Source organism: Peromyscus californicus, unplaced genomic scaffold (genome assembly GCF_007827085.1).
Source record: "Peromyscus californicus insignis strain IS unplaced genomic scaffold, ASM782708v3 Scaffold_13__1_contigs__length_99412109, whole genome shotgun sequence".
NCBI lineage: Eukaryota > Metazoa > Chordata > Mammalia > Rodentia > Cricetidae > Peromyscus > Peromyscus californicus.
This window is the reverse complement of record NW_026294424.1, coordinates 75,029,727-75,042,219: the sequence shown is the minus strand read 5'-3', so window position 1 is coordinate 75,042,219 and position 12,493 is coordinate 75,029,727. Positions and strand designations below refer to the sequence as shown.

General features: G+C 33.3%; 1 protein-coding gene across 36 annotated transcripts in view; it reads right to left on the bottom strand.

Moving 5' to 3' along the window:
• Adgrl3 (adhesion G protein-coupled receptor L3) overlaps positions 1-12,493 on the bottom strand; it is a 754,357-nt gene that overhangs the window by 70,428 nt on the left and 671,436 nt on the right. For 26 of the 36 annotated variants that reach the window (XM_052735282.1, XM_052735248.1, XM_052735252.1 and 23 more), the window contains one exon: positions 1,265-1,291. The exons of the other annotated variants lie outside the window; for them this stretch is intronic. In XM_052735282.1, the coding sequence (XP_052591242.1) occupies positions 1,265-1,291 (27 nt within the window). The remainder of the gene's footprint in view (positions 1-1,264; positions 1,292-12,493) is intronic. 36 annotated transcript variants of the gene reach the window in all.

Sequence of the window (12,493 nt, the reverse complement as noted above, 5' to 3'; positions counted from 1 at the left end):
ATTTTAAGATATGGTCTCAGAGGCTTATTGAAACAGATTGTAAGTATTGTTATAATTCTTCAACACAATCAGGCATTGTATTTTAGCTTTAAATGTCCATTAACTATGTGAGGTTCGTTATAAAACTTCCAGACTACTGAATAAAGGAGGTTTACTCTTGCATTTGGCACATTTGCTTATATGAATTAGAAAACACCTTAAATGTTAATATTTACTTCAAAACTGAATTCCAAATTATGGACACATACAAACAATAGCTCTCTGGTTCTTACAGATATCCAAAAAAGGAAAAATGGAAAGAATCATCGTTAAATAAAGGGAAAGTGTCTACTTAGATTTAAAAACCAAAAGATGGCACAAAATACTGACATCAGCCATTATCCAGTAGAAAACACACAATGGATCCAAGGGTTAAATGGTCTAGAACTGTAGTGAGCTCTAATTTCCATAGAAGGAAATAAGCAAAAGCATGAAGAAGAAAGTGTGATGGGATTGGGGAATGGAAACAAAGGACTCTTCACCAGAAGAACAAACTGAACGTCTACAGCAAGGTAGGCCACAGGTGGCCAATCGGGAGATGATTCTTGCAGGACACGTAAATTTTGAAATTTAGGCAAATACCCAATTGTTACCATTATCTCTCCATTTGTTAGACTGGTCCAGACTTGTAAATTTGTTTCAGAAATTTCAATGTATTCATAAGCAATTCAATTATCCATCATGATACAGGTGCCCAATTTCAAAGTGAAAAGTTTACATATGTAAAATTTAAAGGGCCTTTCCCCACTTTTATAGATATAGTTAATACAGGAAATCATTAATGCTAATTGCAACTGGGTAGTTTCTTATGCATGAAATCATTTTAAAGATTCCCTACTAAGTCAGAAAACAATTTAAGATGAATGACACCTGAATGCACAACAGAAATTTGGACATGCGCAGCAAGGAAGAACACATCCCAGTTTGAGGAGCTCTCCAGGAGAGAGAGAGAGACAAGTCTGTACCACAGAAAAGTGCTGTTACTGCGGCACTGAACTCAAGTGATATCCCATTAACAGAGGTGACATAGAATTCTTTTTCCTTTCTGGCAATACACCTGCAGGACTCTGCATGTAAGTTGTATGCCAGTGTTTCCTGCACAGTTTGCTCTTCTGCCTCAATGTGAATGACAGAAGCTCTAGAGATCTCTCAGTACTGATCTGACAGCTGGTTCATGGGACCACACTGATAAATGCAATTTATCAGCCATTCAGGTCATTCTTACTTGATGAAGGGTCTGTTATCCTCATAGCTAAAGAATGCATAGACATAAAGACAAGAACACCAACATTAGCATTTTATGATAAAGAATTTCATGTGAAAAAATATCCTCCTACTTTCTTCACCAAAGGCCTTTATTCCCCGCCTCCCTAAAAGGTATCATAACCTTCCCTTTATATCCAGGAGGTAAATCCGAAAATGACCATGAGAACTTAAATACCAGGGAAGAAAATCAATTTTACAATACTGCAATATCCCATATGAGACTCAGCAATTCCATTTTTTCATCATGTGCTCACATTACTTGTGACTTGACAGAGACATTTATTTCTTAGAGATCACATTTCTCCAGAGAATGAGAAATTTTATGAGCAATCTGAAAAAAGGCTTGGGGGCATGCTTAAAATGATAGATGTCATGTCACTTAAAGGTATCCCTTATTCTGTAATATTAGTGGATAAGATGACTTAATTATGGACAATATGCCTCTAAGTAATTTTAACATAGAGGTTATGATTAACCTGAGTTAAATCTGATCATTACAGCTTTTTTTTTCTTTCTTCTTGCCAGAAGCAATATATTTTCCTGCATTATGAATACACAAATAATGTTCTCAGAAAGGCCCATCTGTGATGAATTTTGAATAAAGAGAACCACTGATAAAAACTCACTCTCCAGAATGATGAGACAGTAAATATTGAAATGAGATGGAATAAGAGTCTGGTATGTGAAGCCTCCTTGCCTCAGGTTTGCATACATCCCAGCTCAATCATTTACTACATATTTGATGGTAAGCAGAAGCTAATTAACTTGTGGTTTTGTCAGTTTATGCATCTATAAAGTGGTCAAAATTAGAATATAAGTATTATCTATATTATTCTTATAAAAAACCGAGTTTTTATCTGAGCAATAAAATATTTTTAATATTATAGAATGTCTAAAGCTAACCTTAAACTGAAAAAATAAGATTAATATAAAGCTTCTTACCCAAAGGAGAAAATACTCAATATATAAATATTGAGTGGTTAAATGCCTGATAAGATATTTAGGAAGTAGTATGATGCGGGGAAAGAAATGTGACTGAAATAAATCAGAAGATGGAGCAGGGAGTGAATGGAATTATGTACTCCATGTGGTGAGTGCTAATCACAACCGGCAGTTTAAATTTATCAAAACAGAACAGCGTTTATACTTCTATTTCTAAGGCACACCAGTCATAATGCAAATGATCCAAAACCTCACACAGGTGGTAAATATGAATCTAGATGATACAGTTCTAGAAAATACCACCATCACAGAAAAGTTCTATTGGATAATGCTGAATCTGGACAGTTTAAGAACATTTAAGCCAATAAATATAATTGCAAGAGTTGTTAGAATTATGCCATAAAATGTGAAGACAGAAGAATGTCTAGCAATTGTTTGCTTGCTATAATGTACCCAGGAAGAAAATCATGTATTTATTATATGTTATAAAACAAAATGGTAATGTTTACAGTTATATTCATGCCCGTTGCATCAGTATATTCTATCCATGAGATGGATAGAGGATTGGAATTATATTCTACTGTAAGTAGTCAAGAAAAATATCAAGCAGATAGATACAGTGGTTCGCATATAGAGTCACAGGCAGAAATGCCTTACAATATCGTATCAAGGTTTACAAATACTTTAATAATTAAAATAGCCAGCTTGCAGTAGGACTACTGATGTGTCAAATATTATTTTGTGTATGAAATGTCACAAGAGAGTAATCAAAGAGGGATTCAGCAATTTCTTCAGCAGTGTGAGGAACATCAGCTGCTTCACCAAGCAGAATCTGCTAAAACCAGTTTCTCTCAGCTCCTGCAGATGTGTGTTGAGCAATGTTCACTGGGATGTGGACAGAAGTGAGTGTGACATTTCTAGGCCTCACTAATTAAGGGGTTGGATTGGGGCTTCCTCTACTTTTTGTTCTTCCCTTTGACTAGGAGAAAGACACAATAGAGCCTCAGATACAGAAGTAAAATCTTCTTAGTAATGCTGAGTTGATGCATGAGATTTAGGCCACCTGCCCCTAGACTCCCAGGGAAAATGAATTAAACCACTGGATTTTGATATATTTTTGCAGTGGTTTAACTTGTGTAATAACTAACATGTATTTTTTTATCTTTTAGAATTCTAAGCTTAAATTTAACATAAAAATTCATACTTACAGACAAAATGAAACATTTGAGAGTTACACCTACAGCAGAACATTATAAACATGCAATGATTTTAAACTACAGATCACTTTAGACAGCCTATGTCAGCAAGTTTCAGCATTTGTGGGGGGGGGCAGGTCTTACATTAGTTTAGAGAATTTAGGATTATTATCTCTCTGCAAATCCGAATTAACAGGTGACAATGCTGTTCTCACCACAGAAAAGCTATAAATGTTTGATTTCCTTACTTGCATTTTAAAGCATATTTATATATAAAGGCTTATAACATTAAATAATTTTCATTTTTATTTTCTGTCATTGATAAACAGTAGTCACATTATAGGCTGTATGACTAATTTCATTGTAATTATCTTAAGTTTTTATGGTATTATGGATACTCAGCTTTAAAATGTTCTTGGTGGAAATTAACAGATACTTATGGGTTATCTTTTAATTTATGTTAATTTATTGAAAGTGAAGTAAAATATATATAGATATAGATATATATAAACTCTAAAGACAACCCTGTTTTAAAAAGCTTTTCTTTGGGAAAGTTTTTTTTTTTATTTTATTCTCCATGATACTTAAAATTTTATTTTAATAGTACTGTAAAATTTACCCAAAAGTGATATTGAGAATATTTACTTGCCTCTGTCACTTGACAACAACTACATATATATTTGAAAAAAAACACATGCCATATAAAAAGCTATTAAATTATAACTTTATAAACACTTAGCTCAATGTGAATTTTCAAGTTAGGTTCCTTAATCAAAGCATTAACTTATAACCTAACCAAATTATGTACTAAGTAAGTCACAGTATCAGTATAGATAGATGATGTATAGACAGAGACATGAGTAAATCTAGTTAATTCCAAGATATTCTTTCTCTTTCTTTAGAAGTTATTGAACTATGCAGATAATTATTTTGGACATATGCTTTTGAGAGAAATTCTACTTGGAAACTAAAGCTGTAAAGGTAATAAATTACTTAAAGAGTTAAAAATATCCCCTTCTATTATAGTTTCCTACATATCTTTAGACAGTACTACTTAAGTTTTATGCTGGGTAAGGGTAAGTGTGAAGAGAGATGGAGTTAGGAGAAATATGTTTGAGGGTTTAGTCCTCACATCCAAAGATCTGATCACTGATAAGTCACAGTAAATAATGGAATAGGAAGGACTCGGCCCAACTCCAATCCCGTCCACTTGGAGGTCAGTACACTTAGGAATGTACCACTCCTCTGGATGGCTTTTGGGATTGTTAAATGACATGTTTGCTTCAAGGAGCCAAAGGGTTGTTGCCATCCTGACATTTCCAGTTTTAAAATACAATTATTGCTCTCCTGACTAACGAAAAAAGACTAACTTCAGCAAAGAAATAAAAACTCTCCTTTCCTTCAATTTTTTTTGAGTGACTGTGATAAAAAAATGGGTGAGGAAACTATTTGTATTTTAATATTTATACCACAGTACCATGGAAAATGTTTAATCAGCTGATTAGCTAGGACTGAATCCCTAGCTTCTCTGTATTTCTTTTTCAAATGTATTTTATGTCAATGGGACAGCCCCACCTGAATTTGTGCTACCAGACTCTATTATCACTTTGTGTACTAATATAGGAAGGTTAATAGGGAAAGATTTAGAGTTAATTCAGAAGTCTGAGTAAAATAAAGATGATGGTTCTTTTATATTTTTACCTTTAAATCACTAAGGATTAAACTTACATTAAAAATTCTTAGAAAGTATTAAGAGTGTATAATATTAATATCAATAACAATAGTATTAACAAAATTATATTTTAAGTATAGATTTTTATTGTTGTTGAATTATTACTGTCAAAGCTGTATTCCTTACCAAGAAGAGAAAAAAATGAACTGCATCAATAAAACAAATAATTTAAAATATAATATAAAAAAATTTATTCCTATGGCTCTCTGTGGCTGCAACAAAATTCAAGAATTAGAAGCAAAATACCAAAATGGAATCTTCAATTTGCAATTAAGAAGAACTAAATAAATCAGAATCAATAAATGCCAAATCAATGACTTAAAAATTTGACCATAATATTTCTGTAGTTGACTGTTATGTAAAGTTTTATAACTTATTATCACCTGATCAAAATTATATATATGTAAGGACCTGTGAATTCCAATATGGAGAATAAACAATGAAAAATTAAATGATCTATGGGCACTTCTTTCTTAGTAGCAGTTAGTATTTTCACCTGTCAAATGTATGAACCACTCACTTGGTAGGTGACAAGAAAATAGAGTATGAAATTTGGGGTTCTCCGAGTGGAAATGAATAAGATCACTTATTCCTTGATGCTATTCTCATATTGTTGACATGTGAAAAGCTGAAAGCAAGGACTTCTAAATCAGCCTGCTGAGTCTCAACGCCTTCTAAGTGCATTATCAACTACAACTTGGGGTTAATAACAGAAATTCCCAACAGGTAACAGCACTTTATCTCCAAATACACCTGACTATATACCTTTCCTCATGGGGCTGCTGTGTGTGCTGAATGTAAGAGCCCAGAACTTTTGAGCATGTGAATAGCTAAACACTTGGAAAGACACAAAATTAAATATGAAAGTACTATATAATATTTGCTATTACACATATTTTATGTCCTTATGTTGTGACCCTGTGGACTCTAAAAAGAGGGTGGAGAGAAAACACACACACACACACACACACACACACACACACACACACACACACACACACAAAATGCTTTACTGGCTCTCCTTTAATTCTTTTCCGGAAATTCAACAGAAATCAAAGAAGGATACAATAATCATTGACTATTTCTGAGGTGATTTTTTAAAAGTATTTACATGTAAAAAGGGAAACTACCTAAAATTTCATTTTCTTTTAGACACTAAGTTTAGACTTAGTAAATGTCATGGATTTTCATATTCTAAATTGAAATATTGTTATGTTCAACTTGCTAATGAATGTCGAAAGAGAAACCCAGAATTCCCTGGCAATTAGTTCATAAAATCCATTGTGCCTCAGTGTTCACAAGTCTACTGGGCTGCTGTGATGGTTCAGTAAATGGAATCAGCACAAAGGAAGGAAAGACATAAAACCACATGGAAAATGTTCTTGAAAATTTTTAACAGGTGTGCTACAGACTTGGACTCATCTCTTTTTTATATTTATGGCTTAAAAAGAATTGAATCCTTGACCTAGAAAGCTCAAATAAATTACAATGTATCTATATAAAGACAAAATTATATTTCTAAACGTTTTATCATATACTGCATTAAAAATGTTTCTTTAGTCAGACATAGTTCAAGAACCGTAAAATACCAGTTACTTGTTATCATTGGTATTTATAAATAAAGTTTATAGTGCTTCCTTCTTTATTTTTGAGATTATAATATTATTATAACATTTCTCTCTTCCTTTTCCTCCCTTTAAATCCTCCTATTGACCTCTCCCTGCTCTCCTTCAAACTCATGGTTTGTTTTTTTTTACACTAATTGTCATTGCAAATGTGTGTGTGTGTGTGTAGCCTGTTGAGTTGTTATAATGTTACATGTGTGTCTCTTCTGCTCGTAGCTTTTCTTAGTTGCCCATAGTTATTCACTTGCGGTTGAGGCCTAGTAGTTTTACCCTGTCACTGTGGCATGTCCATTGATGCTGTCTTTGTTCAGCTCACATCTGGACAGTCATGTCGGTAAGGCTATATGGGCACAGCTTCTGACATTACTAGGAGACACGGTTTCATTTACACTGATCCTCTTGTTCTTACAATCAGTCTCTCCCTTTTCTACAACGTGCCCTGAGCCTTAGTTGTGGGAATGTTCTGTAGATATAGCCATGGGAACTGGGCTATGTCATGCTGCGTTTTGATTGGTAGTGCCATCTTTGTCACTGCTGGAGGTCTGCTTGGTTTTAGCTTTAGTCTGAATCTTAGAATTCATAAATTCCTGAAAACTGGAGACTCCAGGGCTGATTATATAGGGTCATTGGAATATAAAAAGATGAATTACCATAAGGTGTTACACACTCTCTGGATTTTTATTCAACTCAGATGATGTAGAAAACTTTCAAATAATGAAAATGAACAATGAAGTTAATAATTTTCAATGTCCTGAATGTGATTCAGAGGTTGAATTTCTGTTATGATCTCCCCTGAATCATAAGGTATTATCATTTTCATTTTCACAGACCAGAAACAGAAAAATTCATCATATTTCTATAAACAATCAGACATTGATTGTAATAACAAATATAAGGAAAGTATAACCAACAATTTAAAATATACCTTTATTTAGTAATGATTCCTATAAATGGAACTCTTGGAGACATGGCCATAAGCAGGAAGTTGACAAGTTTACCTAATTTTGGACAAGTATTGTTTTCTTTATAAGCGCAGTTTATACATGTTAAACTTTGCATACTCTAAATTGTTATAGAGGTATATGAAAATGTTCTATGAATGCACAAACGCAATCCCACGCTTCTCTGGATGATATGAGAAAGCTAAACTTGATTGATAGAAGTGTTCTGACAGTTTGTATGCTAAAGAAATGTATTTGAGGATGTGAGGGCTATCGGGCTGCGACATCTGTTACCCCATTGATCGCCAGGGTTGATTCGGCTGATCTGGCTGGCTAGGCAGGTGTCCCCTTCCTCCCTCACCGCTCCATGTGCGTCCCCCCCGAAGCTGCGCGCTCGGTCGAAGAGGACGACCTTCCCGAATAGAAGAGGACCTGTCTTGGGTCAAGGGTATACAAGTAGCTGCGCTCCCCTGCTAGAACCTCCAAACAAGCTCTCAAGAAATGTATTTGACAATTAAAAAAAAAAAAAGTACTGAAGTTTTGTAAGCCTCAGTTTATTTATCTCCATCATCAGTAAGCTGACTTGGATATGTTAGGGCTGAAAGAATAAAATGTAGAGGTTTTATCAGTTAGTCAGGATACTGAAGGTTCATCTTGAATATTTAAATTCATAATTCATCATATGCTGGAAGATCAAACAAATAAAGAGGTGCACAGGGACATGGCTGACCTGAGTTAAAATTTTAAATACACTGTTTCTCCTGACTAAATAACTGTGCATGTAATGCAACTATAATTAAAAGAATAATACACTCTTAACAATTATTTAAAAAATCTGTAATCTAAATCAAGTCCTTATATAATTAAGACACTTTTGCAAGAGATGATGAAAATGGACATTCTAATTATTATAGATAATGAGCAAGTTACAGCAATAAGGTGGTAAAGGTAAAGGGGCATGAATTATGGCCACGGCACCACAAAAAAGCACAGGGCAGTGGTTCCATGCAGTAGGGTAGCAATGGAATTTGTCAGGAAAAGGAGATATTCAGTAGAGTGTTTTTGGAAAATGGGATCACAGTGAGACTTCCAAAGAGAATAAAGATAAGATGTGAATTATAAAACTCTTAAGAGTATATATAAATATAATATACTATAGAAAATAAAATGAAATGGAGGAAATGGTTTTCGTTCCTGGTTTTTTGAAATTTGTAAAAAAATATACAATAGAGGAAAAAGTTGATACTTTAATATAATAGCATAGATATATGTACACTCACAGGATAAAGAAAAATTACAGGAAGTTATTTATTAAGCCAATCATCTCATTATTATAAAAGGAATCCAGTAGAAAAAAATGATCTTAATAATTTAGCTATGTAAGGTTTTGATTAATACTAAAGAGATTATTTTTGCAGCATATACTGGTAGAATGAGCAATATTTTATAGACTTTTCTACCACTAATCAAATAATAAGCAATGAAGTCTGAAAGTAAAAACAAACCAACCAAATAAATAAATAAATAATCATAAGACAATTAAAAATTGAAAGAATGCAATGTCAATCACTTTTACAAAGAAAACATACCAGTTTTCAAATTATATTTTGGTATACACAATAAGTTAACACACCTAATAATATAAGTAATTTTGCCAATAAATGGTTTCTTTTTATGCTCCTTCTTTATTTTTCTAATATCATAATTAAATGGCTTAGTTTTAAACTTGGATCAATCTCTTACAGAAAAGACTTTGGGCTAGCATTTCAAAATAACTGGTTTAAAATACCAGCTTCCATGAACAGATATGAAGAGTGTTCTAGAAGGCCTACTTTAATAGCACATGAACAAAATAAGAAGTGCCAGAGACTTTGATGATAATTCTTTAAAAAACACATAACTATGTAGTCAAATAACTCAATAGCCATTGAGATTTTAGCCAAGAGAAAAGTAGATTACTAAATTGCCAAGTGTGGACTGAGAAGCTCAAGATGCCTGCCACCCCACTGTACTGTCTGCACATTTTAATTACAATAGAGTAGTTTCATAAATAGCATTTAATTTTAGGTCGCTATTGACATGTACAGTCAGTACTTTCCAAGCACAGATAAAAATATGATTTGAAGACAAAGCAACATTGCTATTGTAAACCTCTCTGAAAAAAAATAGAAAAATAAGAAAAAACAAATTCTTTATGTCTGCATGTTATTTTTGCTTGGTGGAGGTATTCACTTCAAATATAGAGAAGCTTATATAAATTTGAGAAGCCAACTGTGTTCATTAATTTGCCAATCAATGGACCCATAATATGAAAACGAGTCATATATACGTAAATTTATGCACTATGGATCCAAAAGTGAAAATCCAGCTCTCACCACTCCAATGGCCAATGAAACATTAGCAACTGGAATGTCTTATAAGTTACTTGGGGAAAAATATTTTCAAACATCAAAATATGTTATCTCCAGTTGTCAGCATGTCAACAGTAACAACCCACTTACTTAGTATCCAATTTAAAAACCTTAGAGTCTCACCCCTTTCTCTTAAACTTTCTATATTATCTACAGAGTCTGCAAACTCTACTTTAAAATTAAAATTTTAGCTCCCCGGAGGATTGGGATTAGAGCTCCATCTGTATTCTGCATGTACAAGTGTCTGGGTTCAACCCTTTGTGCACACACATGTGTGTTAAATAAACTAATGTGCAATTAAGAACATAGATCATTCATATGTTAAGGCATGCAAGGTACATGATTAAGGTACATGGAGCACAAATGGTGTTTAATTGCAATTATTTTCAGGCATTTTTTTCACTTTTTAAAGACATTCACTTTACACTTTTGGGTGAAAATCACAGTTCTATGAGTAGCTAATTTAGATTCAGCCTATGAAGCTGATGGCACACTTCCTTTGAAATATAAAAGCAATCTGATCCAAGGCCTATGTAAAGAACAAAGGAGATGCTAATTTTTACATTTTCATTATTAAGAAGACATTTCCCCCTTAGGAAGTTTTTCAGGATTTCTCATGCATCCTTAGAAAACCATTGCTGCTCCCATATCTGATATAAACCTAATTATTTGGAGGAAAGAATGAAAAAATAATTTAATCTCAAGGTACAGTGCATAATAGTGTGCCTACAACTATCATCCTTTAAACTGGTTTTCTCAAATGTCAGCTTCCAGCATATGGAGTGGGCTGAACGCATTTATTCATAAAACACAGTTCTTGGGAAGATATGGGAATTTTAATACATTTTAAACAAAATGCCTCCAAAAAGAGACCATCCTTTTAATACTTCAGAGCACTTGAAATTATAGCTGAAAAAAAATGCAGGATGTGAAGAGATGTCAATATCACTGCCTTCATGCAAGCATGTATGAATCTGTGAAAATCTGACTGATTTTCAGCTTTAAATGGGGGCATCGAGGTAATCCATGAATGACTAGGTAATGCTTAAGGAATGTCATAAACAGCTTACACTGAGTCTGGCTGTCAAACAATCCACAGAGGTCTGGTGCTGTTTGGTCTATTTAATTCGTCACTTCAGTTATTTATGATAATGGCATGACATGTTATACATATCACAAAAATAGAGGACAACTGGAAAAAAATTAACAAACCATATGCATATATAGAATTATCTTAAAGAGTGTTTTTTCATATAATGAATAATGTAAAACTATTCCTATTTCTAATTCTAAGCATGAATGCACTAAGTATATGTATTAGAGAAATATTTGTTTAAAAAGGTAAGAACATATGTGGTGTTTGCATAAGAATGTCTCTCATAGGCTCATATCTTTTAATACTTGAGCCTTCATTGGTGGAACTGTTTGGGAAGGGTAAGGTGATGAGGTCATTTTGGAAGAGATCACTTGGGGTGGGCTTTGATGATTCAAAATAATCTGGTCATGCCTGGGCTCTCCATCTCTCTCTGCCTCCTGTCTGTGGATTAAGATGTAAGTTCTCAGGGATTCCTTTGCTCCATCATCATGGATTCTAACCCTCTGAAGCTGTATGCTCTAAATTTAATATTTTTTTATAGTTTACCTTGGCAATGGTGTTTTATATTACAGCAATAGAAAAGGAAGGAAGACAACATATCTTTACTTATGGTAATCTTTTATAAGATGTAACCCTTTTGAAACAATATTTCTAAGGATTCAAAATTAAGTCTTTTAAAATTTCATATAATTTAATAATTTTGATGGTGACAGGAGCTATGAAAAAATTATATGGAGATATAAGCTATGTCTAAGCTTACAGGCACTATTTTGAGCCTCCCTCTTAACACCCCAAATCACTGCCTATTTATTTATTTATTCATTCATTATCTATCTATTTTTATCAGTAACAAATATATAATATCAATATTAATGATGCCAAGTATAGTGGCACCTGCTTTCAATCTCAGTAGTGGAGACAGAGACAAGTAGATCTTTATTGAGTTTGAGGCCAGTCTGGTCTACACAGAGGTTGAGGCCAGCCAGGGATACATAGTGATACCCTGCCTCAAAATAAGAAGAGAAAAGAAAATGAAGAATGTCCCCAAATATTTTCCTTGAGAAAACTTTGAAGTTTATGAATACTTTTATTAACTGTGACTCTGTACCAGATTTATGTGCTCATAAAGTTGAGACTCTTCATATTATTGCAGTGACTGTAGTATAAAAAATGAGATAATTTTGAAAAGTAGGCTATATATTTATGTAAAGGCTATATATATATATATCTTGATATATTAATATG